The sequence below is a fragment of the Bufo gargarizans genome, chromosome 7 (assembly GCF_014858855.1).
Source record: "Bufo gargarizans isolate SCDJY-AF-19 chromosome 7, ASM1485885v1, whole genome shotgun sequence".
Classification (NCBI taxonomy): Eukaryota; Metazoa; Chordata; class Amphibia; order Anura; family Bufonidae; genus Bufo; species Bufo gargarizans.
In genome coordinates, this window is record NC_058086.1 from 94182807 (window position 1) to 94202859 (window position 20053).

Consider the following 20053-nt stretch of genomic DNA (forward strand, 5'->3'; position numbering starts at 1 on the left):
CACCCCACTAAAGTCTTTTTTTTTTGGGCTAGTTACATTCCTTATATATGAGAATATAATGGTGTTACTTTCATTCAGCCGTTTCTTATAAAAAAGGCTCGTCTCCTCAGAACTCCCCATCTCAGAGCGCCTGCGCCGAATGAACAGAGGCGCGCGATTTTTAAAATGCTGACAGGGCCGGCCGGAGGAGGAGATCGCGGCTGGCCCTGTCAATCAACACGACGAGGGGGCAGTTTTTTGCGGCGGCTACCAGCAAGTAGACGCCCTACTTGCTGGTAGAGACCTGATTTGCATATTATAAAACTTTGTTTTTTATAAAAAGCGGCTGAATGAAAGTAAGTAACACCATTATATTCTCATATATCGCACTATAAGGAATGTAACTAGCCCCAAAAGAAAAAAAATGAAAAAATTACTTTAGTGGGGTGACAGAAGCCCTTTAAAAGGGAACCTGTCCCCGGGATTTTGTGTATCGAGCTGAGGACATGGGTTGCTAGATGGCCACTAGCACATCCGCAATACCCAGTCCCCATAGCTCTGTGTGTAAAAAACAAAAAAAAAAAAAAAACGATTTGATACATATGCAAATTACCCGGAGATGTGTCCTGTACGTGAGATAAGTCAGGAACAGGACTCATCTCAGGTTAATTTGCATGTGTAGGGTCAAATATTTTTTGGGGTACGAGATGACGGTTTAATTGGTACTATTTTAGGGTGCATATGACTTTTTAATCGCTTGGGATTCCATTTTTTGTAATGTAAGGTGACAAAAAAAATAGCTTTTTTGACACTTAAGATTATTTTATTTTTTACAGTGTTCACCTGAGGGGTTAGGTCATGTGATATTTTTATATATTACGGACACAACGGTACCGAACATGTATACTTTTTTCAATTTATTAAAGTTTTACACAAAAACAGCATTTTTGAATAAAAACAAAAATATATCATGTTTTAGTGTCTCCATATTCTGAGAGCCCTAGTTTTTTTATTTATTTTTTATGCGATTGTCTTAGGTAGGGTCTCATTTTTTTTGGCGGGATGGGATGACGATTTGAGTGGTACCATTTTGGAGTGCGTATGACTTTTTGATCACTTGCTATTACACTTTTGTGATGTAAAGGTGACAAAAAAATAAAATGGCTTTTTAGACATTTTTTTTTTTTTTTTTTATGGTGTACATCTGAGGGGTTAGGTCATGTGATATTTTCATAGAGCAGGTTGTTATGGAAGTGGTAATACCTAATATGTATGATTTATTTTATTTAAGTTTTACACAATAATTTTTTTTAAAGAAAAAATGGCTTTTTGATTGATTGCTATTGACAATTTTTTTACTTTTTTATTTTTACGGTCTTCATCCTGAGGGGTTAGGTCATGAAGTATTTTTATAGAGGAGGTTGTTACAGACGTGGCGAGATCTAATATGTCTTTTTTACATTTAGCAGAATAAAAGCATTTTTGGAAACAAAAAAACATAATAAATATCATGTTTTAGTGTCTCCATAATGTGAGCCACAGTTTTTTGTTTTTTTTTTGCGAATTGTCTTAGGTAGGGACTCATTTTTTGAGTTGACGGTTAGATTGGTACTATTTTGGCGGCCATAAGCCTTTTCGATCGCTTGGTGTTGCACTTTTAGTGATGTAAGGTGACTTTTTTTGTTTGTTTTTTTAAGCACAGTTTGTATTTTCTGGATGGTGATCATCTGAGAGGTTAGATCACGTGATACTTTTATAGAGCCGGTCGATACGGATGCGGCGATACTTAATATGTCAACTTTTCTTTCTTTTTTTTTTTATACTTTATTTTGGGAAAAGGAGGCTTTTTTTTTAACAAAAAAAAAAAAAAAACATTTGTCCCACTGTGGACTTCACCTTTTTAGGGTTTGATCCCAGTTTCAATTCAGTACAATACATTCTGAACAGCAGGACGAGAATGCTCGTCCTAAATGGCCAGTACTTTGCACCCCAGGACGAGCATTCTCGTCCTGGGTCGTTAAGGAGTTAACTAGTGAAATGCACGCTCTATTGGGCTCAGATCAGGTGACTGACTTGGCCATTCAAGAATATTCGACTTCTTTGCTTTAATAAACTCCTGGGTTGCTTTGGCTTTATGTTTTGGGTCATTGTTCATTTGTATTATAAAACACAGACCAGTTTGGCTGCATTTGAGCATACAGTATGTCTCTGAAAACCCCAGAATTCATCCGGCTGCTTCTGTCCTGTGTCACATCATCAATAAACACTAGAGACCAAGTGCCACTGGCAGTCATGCATGCCCAAGCCGTCACACTGCCTCCGCCATGTTTTACAGATGATGTGATATGTTTTGGATCATGAGCTGCACCATGCCCTCTCCATACTTTTTTCTTTCCATCATTCTGGTAGAGGTTGATCTTGGTTTCATCTGTCCAAAGAATGTTCTTCCAGAAGTGTGCTGGCTTTGTATTTTTTTTTTTTAGCAAAGTCCAGTCTAGACTTCTTAGGCTACTTTCACACCAGCGTTCTTTTGCACATCCATCATGGATCTGCAAAAACGCTTTTGTTACAATAACTGATTGTGTCAAAGAAAACGTATCCGTCCCCATTGACTCACATTGCGTGCCAGGATGGATCAGTTTGGCTCTGCTTCCTCAGGCGGACAGCAAAACGCTGCCGGCAGCGTTTTGGTGTCCGCCTCCAGAGCGGAATGGTGACTGTACAGAGGCAAACTGATGCATTCAGGGCAGATCCTTTTCCAATCAGAATAAATTATGGCCAAACTGATCAGCCAACAGAAAGCCAAAATGAGAGTGTGAAAGTAGCCTTATTCTTGAGGCTTGAGTGGCTTGCACCGTGCAGTGAACGCTCTGTATTAACTTTTATGCAGTCTTCTTTTTATGGTACATTTGGATATTGATATTGTATTTTTCACACTATAAGGCGCACCTATGTTTTAGAGGAGGACAATAAGAAAAAGAAAAGAAAAATTCTCATTAGGCCTCTGGTCAGACCACCAATGTTAATAAGACCCCAATAAGACCTCAGATCAGACCCCCAAATCAGATCTCAGCTGAGACCCCAATGTGAATGACCCCCAGACTTCAGATAAGAGCCCAATGCCTCTCACCAGCCCCCAGCCGCGTTATCAGCACACATTGGGCCAGATTTATCATTAGCTCAGGTCAGAATAATGGAGGGAAAAAGCCCCCCAAAAAAGTCCCAAACGCTAAAACTGCACACAAATTTGCGATTTTTTTCTGCTCTGCACTATGCTCGCCAGTTTTCTGAAAGTGGGCATGTTTCCTTATGTAAATTAATCTCTAGACAGATTTACTATTGGGACTAGCAAAAAAAGTCGCAAAAAGGTTGCAATTTCACTCCAGTGAGGACCATGCATCTTATGAGACTTTTTAATAGAACATGCGACTTTTTCCCAAAGATGTGCGACTTTTGTAAAGCTGCTTACTGACTGAGAAACTGCTACCATCAAACCACATTTATTACAGTCTTAAAGGGCCGATCATAAACCTGACTTGGCTAAAACTGACTTTAGCCATATGTTAAAGTGGAGTGAGCTGTCAGTGATAAATCTGGCCCACTGCCTCTCACCAGCCCCCAGCCAAGTTATATCCGCCACCAGAAGCCTCATATGGAATAAAATTAAAAAAAAAACACTTACCTCTCCTGCTCCGGACGCCACCACTTCTCTCCTTCAGCGCGATCCACTTCATCATGCCGCCGGCTGTGCTGTGAACTGGTGTGCACAGCATGAGGTCACAAAGCGCCCTCACGCTGTGCGCAGCCACTGCACAGCCGACAGCCAAGGAACAGGAAGCAGCGAGTACAGAGCCTTCACTGCTTCCCAGTCCTCCGATACTAATGAGTGCTCATACTAATGGAAGCGTTCATTAGTATTTGCCCCATAAGACGCAGGGGCATTTCCCCCCCCCCCGCTTTTTTTCTTGGGGGGGGGGGGTAATACGTCTTAGGTGGCAAAAAGGAGATTTTTGTATAACTTACCAGTTAAATCTCTTTCTCGCTCTTCCTTGGGGGACACAGACCTTGGGTATAGCTCAGCTCCCTAGGAGGCGTGACACTAAGTAAAACTGTTAAGCCCCTCCTCCATCAGCTATACCCTCAGCCTGGAGATAGAGGCTACCAGTTGCGTGTCCAAGTAGTGAAAGGATAACAACCAACAATGTAAACAACAGCCAGCAACCCAACGGGGCGCCAGACCATAACCCTATAACCAAAAACACAGAAGGGTGGGTGCTGTGTCCCCCAAGGAAGAGCGAGAAAGAGATTTAACTGGTAAGTTATACAAAAATCTCCTTTTCTCGCCCATTTTCCTTGGGGGACACAGACCTTGGGACGTTCAAGAGCAGTCCAAGAAGGGAGGGACCACAACCCAAGGCGGAACACCACCTGAGCATCAGGAAACCGCAGCCTGCAAGACCAGGCGGCCCAAAGCAGCATCCGCTGATGCATGCGTATGCACTCTATAGAACCTGGTGAAAGTGTGCAGAGAGGACCAAGTGGCTGCTTTGCACAACTGCTCAGCCGAGGCCCGATGCCTCTGCGCCCAGGAAGCTCCGACTGCTCTGGTGGAATGAGCAGTGACGCCGAAAGGCGGAGCCCTGCCCTTGGCTCGATAAGCCTCAGACACCGCCAGTTTAATGAAACGGGCAATGGCCACCTTGGAGACCGCCAAACCCTTGCGCGAACCCTCTGGAACCACAAACAGGGAATCAGTGCGCCGAAAGGATCCGGTGACCTCCAAGTAAATCCTCAACGCCCTGACCACATCCAGACGGTGCAGTTCCCGTTCTCTGGAGTGGGAAGGAGAGGGACAGAGCGACGGAAGGACGATGTCCTCATTGATGTGAAAGGCGGAGACCACCTTTGGCAGGAAGGTCGGGACAGGCCGAAGCACAACCTTATCCTGGTGGAAGATCAGGAAAGGTTCGGAGCAAGAAAGAGCCGCTAACTCCGACACCCGTCGGAGAGACGTGATGGCCACAAGAAAGATGACCTTGCAGGACAGAAGGCGAAGGGAGACCTCCCGCAAAGGCTCGAAGGGGGCAGATTGGAGCGCCGAGAGCACCACATTCAGGTCCCAGGAAGGAACCGGAGGGCGGTACGGCGGAACAGAGTGAGCCACCCCTTGCAAAAAGGTCTTAATCGGCCCTAGAGGGGCCAAGGGACGCTGGAGAAGAATAGACAGCGCCGAAATCTGTCCCTTCAGAGAACTAAGGCCCAGCCCCAGGTCCAGACCCGACTGGAGGAAGGACAGGATCGTGGGAAGAGAAAACCGGAGAGGTGGGATGCTCCGGGACTCACAAAACCCCAGATAGGACCTCCAAACCCGATAGTAGATTCTAGAGGACACGGGCTTACGAGCACGGATCATGGTGCGGACTACGTCCGCGGAGAAACCCCGTCGCGTTAAGACGGCGGTCTCAACAGCCACGCCGTCAAACGTAGCGAGCCTAAATGCTCGGGGAAGATCGGACCCTGAGAGAGAAGGTCTTCCCTGGAGGGCAGTGGCCACGGTGCGTCTGCAAACAGCAACATTAGGTCGGCGCACCAGAACCGACGGGGCCAATCCGGGGCGATTAGAATCGCGGGAATGCCCTCTGCCGCGATCCTCCGAAGAACCCGTGGCAGGAGGGGGAGAGGAGGAAAGACGTACAGAAGGGAGAATTCGCGCCACGGAAGGACGAGCGCGTTGGCGCCGTGTGCCTGCGGGTCCCGTGCCCTGGCCAGGTATAGGGGAACCTTGTGGTTGAATTTGGAGGCCATGAGGTCCACGTCGGGGCGACCCCAGCGAAGACAAAGGGCCTCGAACACCTCTGGGTGCAGAGACCATTCTCCCGGGTCGATGGTGGACCGGCTGAGGAAATCCGCCGCCCAGTTGTCTACCCCCGGGATGTAAATTGCAGACAAGGCTGGCACGTGCGTCTCCGCCCAGAGGAGAATGAGGGACACTTCTTGCATCGCCGCAGCGCTGCGGGTGCCTCCCTGATGGTTTATGTACTCCACAGCCGTGGCATTGTCCGATTGGATCCGAACAGGGTGGCCCCTCAGTAGATGGGTCCAGTGTCTGAGGGACAAAAGAACCGCCCTCAGTTCCAGAATGTTGATTGGAAGTCTGGACTCCGATAGAGACCAAACGCCCTGGATGGATCGGGGAGGGAAACCCCCCCCCACCCCCGTAAGCTGGCATCGGTGGTAATCACCAGCCAGTTCAGTGGAAGGAAGGACCTCCCCCTCAGAGGGATATGCAACCACCAGCTGAGGGAAGCCCGAGCCAGGGGAGGCAGAAGGAAGGTCCTGTCCAGACTCCTCGGTGATTTGTCCCAGGCCGACAGAATCGCCCTCTGAAAGGTGCAGGATCGGAACTGTGCGAACGGCACCGCTTCGAAACAAGCAACCATCTTTCCCAGCAACCGCATGCTGGATCTGAGGGAAGGACAGTGATGACGGAGAAGACTGCAAACCGACCCGCGAAGGGCCAGACGCTTGTCCGACGGAAGGCGGACCTCCGCCAGTTCCGTATCCAGGAGCATCCCCAGGAAGATCAGCCGTCTGGAGGGGGTAAGGGAAGACTTGGGGTGGTTGATAATCCAACCAAAACGCGTCAGGGTCTCCAGAGTGAGATCCACACTGCCGGATGCCTGAGAAAAGGAGGGTGCCTTGACCAAGATGTCGTCCAAGTACGGAAGAAGAAAAACACTTTTTGAACGTAGAAGAGCCAAGAGAGGGGCCAGGACCTTGGTGAACGCCCGAGGAGCCGTTGCCAGACCAAAGGGAAGGGCGACGAATTGGAAGTGATCGTCCCCCACCGCGAAGCGCAGGAAGCGGTGATGACATGGAGCAACCGGAACGTGGAGGTGTGCATCCTGAACGTCGATTGAGGCCATGAAATCCCCCTTTTCCAGGGAGGCCACTGCGGACCGGAGAGACTCCATCCGGAATCTCTGCAGACGGAGAAACCGGTTCAGGCGCTTTAGGTCCAAGATCGGCCGCACCGAGCCTTCCTTCTTGGGGACCACAAAGAGGTTTGAATAGAACCCCCTGAACCTTTCCGTCGGAGGCACAGGGGCGACGACACCCTTGTCTATTAGCGAGCGAATGGCCGCGAGAAAAGCGGCCACTCGCACGGGATCCCGCGGAGGACGGGGCCGGAAGAAACAGTCTGGCGGAATGGACGCAAATTCGATCTTGTACCCGCAAGATACAATCTCGAGCGCCCATGCGTCTGAGATGTGGGCCCGCCAAACGTTCTTGAACAGGAGAAGGCGGCCCCCCACCCGGGTGGGTGGGGGCGCACCTTCAGGCAGAGGGCTGCTGGCCTGTGGAAGCCTGCGCAGGCTGGGCCTTGCGCCAGGTAGGTTGCGCCCGAAAAAACGGCTTCTTGCGTCTATCCTGGGCTGGGCCAGAGGAAGAAGAACCGGCTGCGGGTCTAGACCCGGTGGGCTTACGAAAGGACCGAAACCGGGACGAACCAGCGCGACCACGGGGGGCGCCCTTTGGCCTGGACTGGGGGAGGTGAGTACTCTTCCCACCCGTGGCCTCTGATATAAATTCGTCCAGACGGGTCCCGAACAAGCGGGAACCCGTGAATGGTAGGCCGGCCAAAGAACGTTTGGAAGCGGCGTCCGCCGCCCAAACCTTCAGCCAGAGTTCCCTCCTGACAGAAACTGCCAGGGCAGAGGAACGGGCAATGAGGGCACCCGCATCAAGGGAGGCCTCACAGATAAATTTTCCGGCCTGGATAATTAGCTGGGCTAAGGAACGGAGGTCCTGAACAGGGACGTCCGACCCTAACTCCTGCTCCAGTTGCAAACCCCATTCAGAGACCGCTTTACCAACCCAGGCGGAGGCAAAGACCGGTCTAAGGGCCGAACCAGAGGCAGTGAATATGGCCTTAGAGAGGGATTCCGTATGACGGTCCTCAGCAGACTGGAGGGAAGATCCGTCCTGTACAGGAATAGCAGTGCTCTTGGACAGGCGAGCCACGGGAGGATCAACCTTGGGCGGGGATGTCCACGTGGTCACAGAATCCGCTGGAAAGGGATAGCAAATGTCCAGCTTTTTAGGTGTAATAAAGCGGACGTTAGGCCGAGTCCAAGCCTTGGACACCACAGAAGAAAAATCGGCATGTATGGGAAAAACCTTGGAGGCCTGTCTGGGCCGGAGAAAGGACACGCCGGCCTGCTCAGAGCTGGGGGGGTCATCGTGTATCTCTGAAAGGTATCGCGGATGCTAGTGATAAGATGCCCCACCGCGGATGACAATTTTGAGTTTGACGGAAGCTCTGAGTCCATGTCCACGTCCGAATCCGCCAGTTCTCCCTCAGAAGGCGTATCCCTTTGAGAGGATAGACTTGACTGAGCTCGCACGCATGGCGGAGAGAGCGAAACATCAGGAGAAGATGTGCGCTCAACCCTTGGACGTTTCCGAGTATGCCGGGCCCTGGAAGATTCACTGGGAGGCAGGGAATCAGTGGGGGCGGCAGAAACGGAATTCCCAGCGGGCGCGACAGGGATTTCGGCAGCCTGCGGGAGAGGCGGTCTATCCACGAGACAGCCCACTACGTGCGTAAGGCTCTCCACCGCCTGAGACAGAGACCTAGCCCAGTCAGGGGGTTCAGAGACAACGGGGGGCGCAGCGGGAAGCGGGCCCTGCACCGGGGCCTGACATGCAAGGCAATGCGGCTCAGATTGCCCACGCGGAAAAAGTTCCTTGCAGGCGGTACAGGCATGGTACCAGGGTTTGGGGACACCCGTGGGATCTGACATGCTGAAAGTGGTCGTACCCTGATACAGAGACCACAAGGGGTTGCAGCAGCTATGACCAGAAGGGTTAGGAGAGGGTTAACTGTCCTACCAGTGCCTCAGAAGAACGTCAGGAGTGAAGTCCAGATCAACAGCTGCAGAAGGCAGCAACAGCAGAGAGCGTGCGTCCCAGAAAAGCGATCAATGCACCAGGAGTCTCCCACGTGGCTCAGCTTCCAGACCGGAGTGAGGAAGCGAGGCAAAAACCTCAGCAGAGGCGCGGGAACAAGCTCCGCCCCCTACACGCTTGAATGTCTCCTGTGAAGGAGAACGTAACTCCGCCCCCAATGACGCGCGCGCGAAAAGAGCACGCCCCCTGCTGCCGAGACTCTCAGGCTTATGCAGGAGAGTGAAGAAACAAACTCCCCCTTTGCCGTAGAATAAGGCCCGCAGGCCAAAGCGCGCGGCGATATGCAGGTGGGTGACCTCACCGAGCCTTCCTCCGTCACCATGTCCCTCGCCCCGTCGAGCCCGAACCGCCGATGTCGGGCCTAAGCCCCGCCCCCCCCATCACGGCACGGAGCGGCGGCGGCGGGGAGGGAAAAGGATGTCCACGTCAGGAGAGTAATCCGGGCCCTATAGACAGCGTGGGGGGACAATCAGCTATTGGGGAGATCTACAGAGCGCTCAAATGACGACCACGAGTGCCCCCCCAAACCCAGTGCAAATAGGGACAGGGTATGGGCTGGAAAAGCCATCTTACCTGTCTTCACCCTCAGTTCCTTCCAGCAGGGTCACCCCTTCAGCCACTGGCACCGCAGTGGCAGGAAGCTGGAAGAGGGGCTTGGCGTGCGGGCGACCCCCTAGCTGGCGGGATGTAGGGGAGCCAGTGCTGCCCAGATCCTCCTATTGCTTCTGTGGGGGAGGCAGCAGTGCAAATAAGTTGGCACTGGCGCAGCTCAACCCCGGGAGAGCAGAGAGGTCCAATGCGTCTCTGGTATCCCTAGGAAAAACAAAAATAAAATAACAAAATTAGAGAAAAAATTAAAACAACAAGGAGAAACAGCCCTGCAGTAGCATGGGGTGTCTTGCCTCCTTGGACACTAAGCTAAAACTGGTAGCCTCTATCTCCAGGCTGAGGGTATAGCTGATGGAGGAGGGGCTTAACAGTTTTACTTAGTGTCACGCCTCCTAGGGAGCTGAGCTATACCCAAGGTCTGTGTCCCCCAAGGAAAATGGGTGAGAAAAATACAGTATATCCTGGAGAGAGTGTTGTTCACTTGGTTGGCTGTTGTGAAGGGGTTTCTCTTCACTATGGTAATTATTCTGCGATCTTCCACCACAGCTGTCTTCCGTGGGCGACCAGGTCTTTTTGCATTGTTGAGGTCACCACTGCTTTTTCTCAGTATGTACCAATCTGTAGATTTTGCCATTTCTAAGGGTCCATTCACACGGCCATAGCGTGTTTTGCGGATTCGCAAAACACAGACACCGGCTCAGGCCGGCGCCACCCATAAGCAGAGTAGGCCACCGCGTAGAGCGCACTCTGCCTGGGGGCGCCGGCAGGAGTCCGAATCCCAAGCAGTAGCTCCCAGTCACCGCCTGCGTCCAGCCCCCTACTGACATCACTAGCTCGAGAGAAGAAATACGGGTGCGCGTCTCAAGGGGAATAGACTTGTAGCCCCAATCAATGGATCCGGAAAAAAAGTAAAAGCAAAAAGTAAGTAGCTAGACAGCTTTCATAGCTGTGAGGGTAAATGCCTTGTCTCTGATGTGTAGAGGTCGTGAGTTCGAATCCCAGGACAAAATTTTCTGAAAGGTTTTTTTTTCTCTTTTTAATAAACCGGGGGAGGGGGGCTATTGGCGCCATGATACTGGCACATGGAGGGGGGAGGAGAGAGGCACTTGATACTGACACATTATGGGGCAGGCGGAGAGGATGGCACTATGATATTAGCACATGGGGGGGGGGGGGCAAGAAATTGACATGAATCATGAGGGGCAGAAAATGGACATGAATCATGAGGGGCAGAAATGTAAAATGATGGGGGGGGGGAGGCGCAAAAATTTAAATTTGCTTGTGTTGACAAAAATCCTTAACATCGGGCGCACAATCCCGCAAGACCAATGACCTCCAGAGGTGGGTCTCGCGGGATCAAGCGCCGAAGACGCATGATCTTGGCAAGAGCCAAGGCAATGTGGACCTGTAGCACAGCGAGGAGCAGAACCTGGTGAGCACCCCTGGCAACCTGCACTAGGGTGTCAGAGGCTGCAGGACAGTGACTGGCAGCAGGGTGGCACACACTTGTGTACAGGTCAGGGCACACCTGCTGCTTGACTAGGGGCCATAGATTCTGACTGGCACAGGGTGCCCAGCAGTGGCACATGAAGCCCAATAGGTGGCACAGACTGTCTAAAGGGCTATGAATGGTACAGGGTGCAGGAGAGTGTCAGACTGGCAGAGGGCACAAGGCAGCATACTGTTTTATGTTGCCCTGGTGGCACAGGATTTAAGCCAGTGGCTGAATGGCGCCTGGCAGTGAATAGGTGGCACTGCTCGTGTTTGGTGTGCCAACCTGCTGAACAGCGCAAAGTGATTGTCTGCCACCTAGTACCATCCCAGTGATGCCAATGGCTGGATATTATACATACGCGACCATAGAGTGGCACATTTTATTCAGAATAGAACATAAATCACTGAAAAAAAAGTTTAAACTGAGAAAATTTACCATTTTAAGGGAAAAATATGTTGAGAAAGAGCTGAAACGCCTAAACCCTTCATCCAATTTTAACCACTTCAAACCCGCTAGCTGAAACCCCCTTAATGACCAGGCCACTTTTTACACTTCTGCACTACACTACTTTCACCGTTTATTGCTCGGTCATGCAACTTACCACCCAAATGAATTTTACCTCCTTTTCTTCTCACTAATAGAGCTTTCATTTGGCGGTATTTCATTGCTGGTGACATTTTTACTTTATTTGTTATTAATCAAAATGTAATGATTTTTTTTGCAAAAAAATGACATTTTTCACTTTCAGCTGTAAAATTTTGCAAAAAAAACGACATCCATATATAAATTTATTGTTCAACATGTCTGATAAAAAAAAAAAAAGAATGTTTGGGCAAAAAAAAAAAATGGTTTGGGTAAAAGTTATAGCGTTTAAAAACTATGGTACAAAAATGTGAATTTCCGCTTTTTGAAGCAGCTCTGACTTTCTGAGCACCTGTCATGTTTCCTGAGGTTCTACAATTCCCAAACAGTAGAAAACCCCCACAAATGACCCCATTTCGGAAAGTAGACACCCTAAGGTATTCGCTGATGGGCATAGTGAGTTCATAGAACTTTTTATTTTTTGTCACAAGTTAGCGGAAAATGATGATTTATTTTTTTCTTACAAAGTCTCATATTCCACTAACTTGCGACAAAAGATAAAAAAATTCTAGAAACTCGCCATGCCCCTCACGGAATACCTTGGGTTGTCTTCTTTCCAAAATGGGGTCACTTGTGGCGTAGTTCTACTGCCCTGGCAATTTAGGGGCCCAAATGTGTGAGAAGTAGTTTGCAATCAAAATCTGTACAAAAAAAATGACCGGTGAAATCCGAAAGGTGCACTTTGGAATGTGTGCCCCTTTGCCCACCTTGGCTGCAAAAAAAGTGTCACACATCTGGTATCGCCGTACTCAGGAGAAGTTGGGGAATGTGTTTTGGGGTGTCATTTTACATATAACCATGCTGGGTGAGAGAAATATCTTGGCAAAAGACAAGATATTTATCTCACCCAGCATGGGTATATGTAAAAATGACACCCCAAAACACATTGCCCAACTTCTCCTGAGGACGGCGATACCACATGTGTGACTCTTTTTTGCAGCCTAGATGCGCAAAGGTGCCCAAATTCCTTTTAGGAGGGCATTTTTAGACATTTGGATCCCAGACTTCTTCTCACGCTTTAGGGCCCCTAAAAAAACAGGGCAGTATAAATACCCCACATGTGACCCCACTTTGGAACGAAGACACCCCAAGGTATTCAATGAGGGGCCTGGCGAGTTCATAGAAAAAAAAATTTTGGGCATAAGTTAGCGGAAATTGTTTTTTTTTTCCTCACAAAGTCTCACTTTCTGCTAACTTAGGACAAAAATTTAAATCTTTCATGGACTCAATATGCCCCTCAGCGAATACCTTGGGGTGTCTTCTTTCCAAAATGGGGTCAGTTGTGGGGTGTTTGTACTGCCCTGGCATTTAAGGGTCTCCGCAATCATTACATGTATGGCCAGCATTAGGAGTTTCTGCTATTCTCCTTATATTGAGCATACAGGTAAAGAGATTTTTTTTTCCGTTCAGCCTCTGGGCTGAAAGAAAAAAATGAACGGCACAGATTTCTTCATTCGCATCGATCAATGTGGATGAAAAAATCTCTGCCCAAAAAAAAAAAAAAAAGGGAGGGGAAAGGCGTCTGCCAGGACATAGGAGCTCCGCCCAACATCCAAACCCACTTAGCTCGTATGCCCTGGCAAACCAGATTTCTCCATTCGCATCAATCGATGTGGATGAATAAATCATTGCTGGGATTTTATATATATATATATATATATATATATATATATATATATATATATATATATATATATAAATTTTATATATATATTTTTTTATATACAAAGTGTTTGCCAAAGCATAGGAACGCCGCCTCCTCCTCAACGTATCTTTTACTGCAGAGTAGAAATCTCGTCTTGCAGCGCCGCATACACTGATTTGCGTGTAATCTGACAGCAGCGCAATGCTTCTGTCAGAATGCACATCAGTGCTGCAGCTAGTCGATCGGTTGGTCCACCTGGAAGGTAAAAAAAAAAAAAAAAAAAAAAAAAAAAAGACCGCAACGCAATAATTTTATTAACTTTGGAACAGAACATATAAGCTTTAACTTTTTGAACTAAACATTAACCTTTTTGCTTACTGGCGTTTTTTTTTACCTTTATAGAACAAACCTCTCCTTCCCCATGGGTCAATGTGCAAAGCGCAAATCGCCCAAAGATGTGGCGAAGTGCGTTATGCACTTTGTCCCAGGTAAAAGGAGACGTTTGCAGCAGCTGTGAGTGAATGGGCCCTAATAGCCCTGTGTGCCTGTCCTGGTGACATGTGATCCCTATGCTAGGTGTACCTGTGTGTGGTACTTCCGGAAACACTCTCCAAAGCATAGGGCAGGGTGGTCAGGACAGAAATAGCGGGTGTCACGCCTTATTCCACTCCTGCTACAGACATAACATCTTTTTCGGGGTGACGGTTGGGTTGAGGTACCAGGAACGACATTGGGGAAATGTCGCTCGTGTAGACGGCTAACTACACAGGTGGATGGGGCCACGGAACCTCCTGGGTACAGGAGGTTCTCGATGATCTCTTCCTGAAATTTGAGGAAGGATCCAGTTCTCCCAGCCTTACTGTAGAGAATAAAACTATTATACAGAGCCAATTGAATTAAATATACAGACACCTTCTTATACCAGCGTCTGGTTCTGCGGGAAACTAAATACGGAGACAACAACATCTGGTCATTGAAGTCCACCCCTCTAATGTGAAGGTTATAGTCGTGGACTGAGAGGGGCTTTTCAATGACACGGGTTGCTCGCTCAATTTGTATTGTCGTGTCTGCATGAATGGAGGAGCGCATGTAAACGTCACGCTTGTCTCGCCATTTCACTGCGAGCAGTTCTTCGTTACACAATGCAGCCCTCTGCCCCTTTGCAAGACGGGTGGTAACGAGCCGTTGGGGGAAGCTTGCGCGGTGCCACAGGCGCCAATCTGTTCTAGAAACAAATGCCTAAAGAGGGCAACACTTGTGTAGAAAGTGTCCACATAAAGATGGTACCCCTTGCCGAATAAGGGTGACACCAAGTCCCAGACTGTCTTCCCACTGCTCCCCAGGTAGTCAGGGCAACCGACCGGCTCCAGGGTCTGATCTTTTCCCTCATAGATACAAAATTTGTGGGTATAGCCTGTGGCCCTTTCACAGAGCTTATACAATTTGACCCCATACCGGGCGCGCTTGCTTGGGATGTATTGTTTGAAGCCAAGGCGCCCGGTAAAATGTATTAGGGACTCATCTACGCAGATGTTTTGCTCTGGGGTATACAAATCTGCAAATTTCAGGTTGAAATAGTCTATGAGGGGCCGAATTTTGTGGAGCCAGTCAAAAGCTGGGTGGCCTCTGGGACGTGAGGCGGTGTTGTCGCAAAAGTGCAGGAAACGCACGATGGCCTCAAAACGTGCCCTGGACATAGCAGCAGAGAACATGGGCATGTGATGAATTGGGTTCGTGGACCAATATGACCGCAATTCATGCTTTTTAGTTAGACCCATGTTGAGGAGAAGGCCCAGAAAAGTTTTAATTTCGGAAACTTGGACTGGTTTCCACCGGAAAGGCTGGGCATAATAGCTTCCCAGGTTGGTGGTTACAAATTGTGTGGCATATCTGTTTGTTTCGGCCACGACTATGTCTAAGAGCTCCGCAGTCAAGAACAGCTCAAAAAAAATCCCAGGGCCGAACCGATCTGAGCTGTCTCAACCCGAACTCCAGACTGGGCGGTGAAAGGGGGAACTACAGGTGCGGCTGAAGTTGGGGACTGCCATTCAGGATTTGCCAGCACCTCAGGGACTCTAGGGGGTCTACGGGCCTGTCTGTGCGGTGGCTGCGACGGGGTCACTACTGCTCGTGCCACCGTACCAGCTTCAACTGCCCTTCTGGTGCTCGCCACTTCACCAGGTTGTACGGCAGTGCTGGTACTAGGTCCAGGGAGGGCTGCGCTGCTGGTGTATGCCTCACCACGTAATCCGACAGCGCCAGCCCCACTCTGCTGCTCTTGAAGCAGATCCTGCGCAACCTGTGGTCTAGCGACACAGGGCCGGGTACGCCTGGTGCTATCAGGGACCTCAACCTCCTCGTCCAAAGTTTGGGTCAGACTGCCACTGCTTTCTACAGGTTCATATTGTGACCCGCTGGATTCGTCAGATGAGGGTTCCCATTCCTCATCCGACTGGGTCAGAAGCCTGTAGGCCTCTTCAGAAGAATACCCCGTTTGACATTTGGGCAACTAAATTTAGGGGTATTCCCTGAGACTACCCAAGAAAAAAAAAAGCAAGCCTGTCTTACAAAGAGGAGGCTAGCAAAGTACCGGAGGCCGCTGCAGTTGATAAAAAATATCAAAACATATTTTTTTTTATCGCCGCAGCGCGTGTAAAGTGAATGTGCGGTGATAAAAAAATAATTTTTTGTCACTGTGGTGGGGCGGGTGTGGGCGACCGATCAGGCCTGATCGGGCAAACACTGCGTTTTGGGTGGAGGGCGAACTAAAGTGACACTAATACAAACCGGATTCCAAAAAAGTTGGGACACTATACAAATCGTGAATAAAAACTGAATGCAAATGATGTGGAGGTGCCAACTTCTAATATTTTATTCAGAATAGAACATAAATCACTGAAAAAAAAAGTTTAAACTGAGAAAATTTACCATTTTAAGGGAAAAATATGTTGAATCAGGATTTCATGGTGTCAACAAATCCCAAAAAGGTTGGGACAAGGCCTTTTTCACCACTGTGTGGCATCTCCCCTTCTTACGACACTCAACAGACGTCTGGGGACCGAGGAGACCAGTTTCTCAAGTTTAGAAATAGGAATGCTCTCCCATTCTTGTCTAATACAAACCTCTAACTGTTCAATCGTCTTGGGCCTTCTTTGTTGCACCTTCCTCTTTATGATGCGCCAAATGTTCTCTATAGGTGAAAGATCTAGACTGCAGACTGGCCATTTTAGTACCCGGATCCTTCGCCTACACAGCCATGATGTTGTGATTGATGCACAATGTGGTCTGGCATTATCTTGTTGAAAAATGCAGGGTCTTCCCTGAAAGAGATGACGTCTGGATGGGAGCATATGTTGTTCTAGAACCTGAATATATTTTTCTGCATTGATGGTGCCTTTCCAGATATGCAAGCTGCCCATGCCACACGCACTCATGCAACCCCATACCATCAGAGATGCAGGCTTCTGAACTGAGCGTTGATAACAACTTGGGTTGTCCTTGTCCTCTTTGGTCCGGATGACATGGCGTCCCAGATTTCCAAAAAGAACTTTGAATCGTGACTCGTCTGACCACAGAACAGTCTTCCATTTTGCCACACTCCATTTTAAATGATCCCTGGCCCAGTGAAAACGCCTGAGCTTGTGGATCTTGCTTAGAAATGGCTTTTTCTTTGCACTGTAGAGTTTCAGCTGGCAACGGCGGATGGCACCGTGGATTGTGTTCACTGACAATGGTTTCTGGAAGTATTCCTGAGCCCATTCTGTGATTTCCTTTACAGTAGCATTCCTGTTTGTGGTGCAGTGTCGTTTAAGGGCCCGGAGATCACGGGCATCCAGTATGGTTTTACGGCCTTGACCCTTACGCACAGAGATTGTTCCAGATTCTCTGAATCTTCAGATGATGTTATGCACAGTTGATGATAGATGCAAAGTCTTTGCAATTTTTCGCTGGGTAACACCTTTCTGATATTGCTCCACTATCTTTCAGCGCAACATTGTGGGAATTGGTGATCCTCTACCCATCTTGGCTTCTGAGAGACACTGCCACTCTGAGAAGCTCTTTTTATACCCAATCATGTTACAAATTGACCTAATTAGTGTTAATTGGTCTTCCAGCTCTTAGTTATGCTCAAATTTACTTTTTCCAGCCTCTTATTGCTACTTGTCCCAACTTTTTGGGGGATTTGTTGACACCATGAAAATTTGAATCAACGTATTTTTCCTTTAAAATTATACATTTACTCGGATTAAACGTTTGATCTGTCATCTACGTTCTATTACAAATAAAATATTGACATTTGCTATCTCCACATCATTGCATTCAGTTTTTATTCACAATTCGTTTAGTGTCCCAACTTTTTTGGAATCCGGTTTGTACTATTATAGATCTGACCGTGATCAGTTTTGATCTCTTCCAGATACTATAAAAGTACAAATGCTGATTAGCGATACGCTAATCAGCGAATAAGGGAATGCGGTGCGGAGGGCTGGGCGCTACTAACTGATTCCTAAACTACTTAACCAAGGGGCCTAAACTATCCTAAAACCTAACGGTCAATACCAGTGAAAAAAAAGTGACAGTTTGCACTGATCACTTTTTTCCTTTCACTAGTGATTGACAGGGGCGATCAAAGGGTTAATTGGGGTGCAGGGGGTGATCTGGGGCTAGTGTGTGGTGTTTGGTGTACTCACTGTGAAGCCTGCTCCTCTTCTGGATCCAACCGAGGAAAAGGACCAGCAGAGGAGCAGGGCAGCCATATAACAGATCATATTTACTAATATGATCTGCTATGTGGCTTCTGATTGTTTTTTTTTTTTTTAAATCATCAGCTTGCCAGCCACGATCATTGGCTGGCAAGCTGATGACGCAACCCCCTTGACGAAGCGCAGCGCTGCCGCCTCCGGACCGCACATCTGCGTTAGGCAGTCCGGAGGCAGTTAATGTGGATACCATTAAATGAAAGCTAAAAGCTTTATGTCCAATATAGAACTATAACTTGATTTTTTTAGTAAACAGGTAAAAAAAAAAATTTGTGTCAGTGTCCAAATATATATGGACCTAACTATATATGTTAACATTTTGCAAGTACATGTTAAAATTAACCTTTACTCAATGTACAGACAACACTAGAGGATTTGGAGTATTTTTGTTCATGATTATTATATGTTAGTTAAAATCCTAAAAGGAGTTGTCTCACTTCAGCAAATGGCATTTATCATGTATTTTAACAGCTAGCATCCAGGAGGGGGGGGCACAGCTACAGTGAATAAGGGTACTTTCACACTTGCGGCAGGACGGATCCAGCAGGCTGTTCACCCTGTCAGATCCGTCCTTCCGCTGTTTCGCCGTGCCGTCGAACCGCAGTATGGCAGTGCACGGTCAGTCCTGCATGTCCGACTTTTTAGTCCGGTGGCCTCTGACCACGAACTGCTGTACTGCGCCGGAGCAGCGGTCCGGCGAAACAACGGAAGGACGGATCCGACAGGGTGAACAGCCTGCCGGATCCATCCTGCCGCAAGTGTTAAAGTACCCTAATGTGTAGTAGATCGTATCACGGCACTCACCCAGGAATAAAATAATCCTCTCTCATTATTGCTTCAAGAGCGTATAAATGAACATCTAGGCGACGGCCATTCCAGGCACACTTGCACATCGTCTGGCCAGAACAACTACCGTGAACGGGGGCACAACTACCGTGAACGGGGGCACAACTACCGTGAACGGGGGCACAACTACCGTGAACGGGGGCACAACTACCGTGAACGGGGGCACAACTACCGTGAACGGGGGCACAACTACCGTGAACGGGGGCACAACTACCGTGAACGGGGGCACAACTACCGTGAACGGGGGCACAACTACCGTGAACGGGGGCACAACTACCGTGAACGGGGGCACAACTACCGTGAACGGGGGCACAACTACCGTGAACGGGGGCACAACTACCGTGAACGGGGGCACAACTACCGTGAACGGGGGCACAACTACCTTAGTCACACCACTGGCTGTAGATGAGGGTTGAAAGACACCTTACAGGCTACAATCGCCTTGTTCTGCAAAGGGCACACAGTCTCTACACAGGTACTAATACACTGGGCAGTACACCTTTACTTACAGGTGTAAGTACCATCTTCCCCAAAACAGGCAAAATGTGCCCAATGAATCCAGGTAAGTCCCTCCGTGTCTATAGACTGCACAGTCCTCACAGCGCCCCGAGAGTAGTTTTCATCCCCACAAAACTGTACCTTGCGGAGGCCTCATCCTCTGGAGCTCGTCCTCAGAGAATCCAGCCCAGCCAGCCATTCGTGCAGAGGCAGACATACAGACGAGCGCTCGTACTGTAGACTGTGCAGCTTCCGCCTCACAGGCAGCGTGCCACGTCACAGGGTAGTAACTAGAACTCAGTGACTAGAATGGAGTTTCTCCTGGTAGGTATGGTGTCATAGGAAGAGGCGGAGTCTCGTTATCCATGGGGGCGGGGCCTCATGATTTGCAGGAGATTCTACAGAGCAGGTTGTTGGAGAAAGGATTCATGGAGTTGTTACAATGAGGTCCTCCCCCTGGAGTCAGTATTCTAGCCTGTTCAATGTAGAGCAGGCTAGAATGGAGTTGCTAGGAGGAGGTCCTCCCCCTGGAGTCAGAAATCTAGCCTGTTCAGTGTAGAGCAGGCTAGAATGGAGTTGCTAGGAGGAGGTCCTCCCCCTGGAGTC

At 48.7% G+C, this 20053-nt stretch overlaps 1 protein-coding gene across 5 annotated transcripts in view; it reads right to left on the minus strand.

The window, feature by feature from the left end:
* GORAB (golgin, RAB6 interacting) overlaps positions 1-19780 on the minus strand; it is a 255671-nt gene extending 235891 nt beyond the window's left edge. For 2 of the 5 annotated variants that reach the window (XR_006390885.1, XR_006390886.1), the window contains exon 1: positions 19589-19779. Coding sequence is in view for 2 of the 5 variants with exons in the window: in XM_044301548.1 (XP_044157483.1) it covers positions 19589-19664 (76 nt within the window). In the remaining 3 variants the exon portion in view is untranslated. Of the gene's footprint in view, positions 1-19588 lie in introns of all 5 variants that reach the window. The other 3 variants (XM_044301549.1, XM_044301548.1, XM_044301547.1) reach the window with 2 other exon arrangements.
* Between the last annotated feature and the right edge of the window lie 273 nt (positions 19781-20053).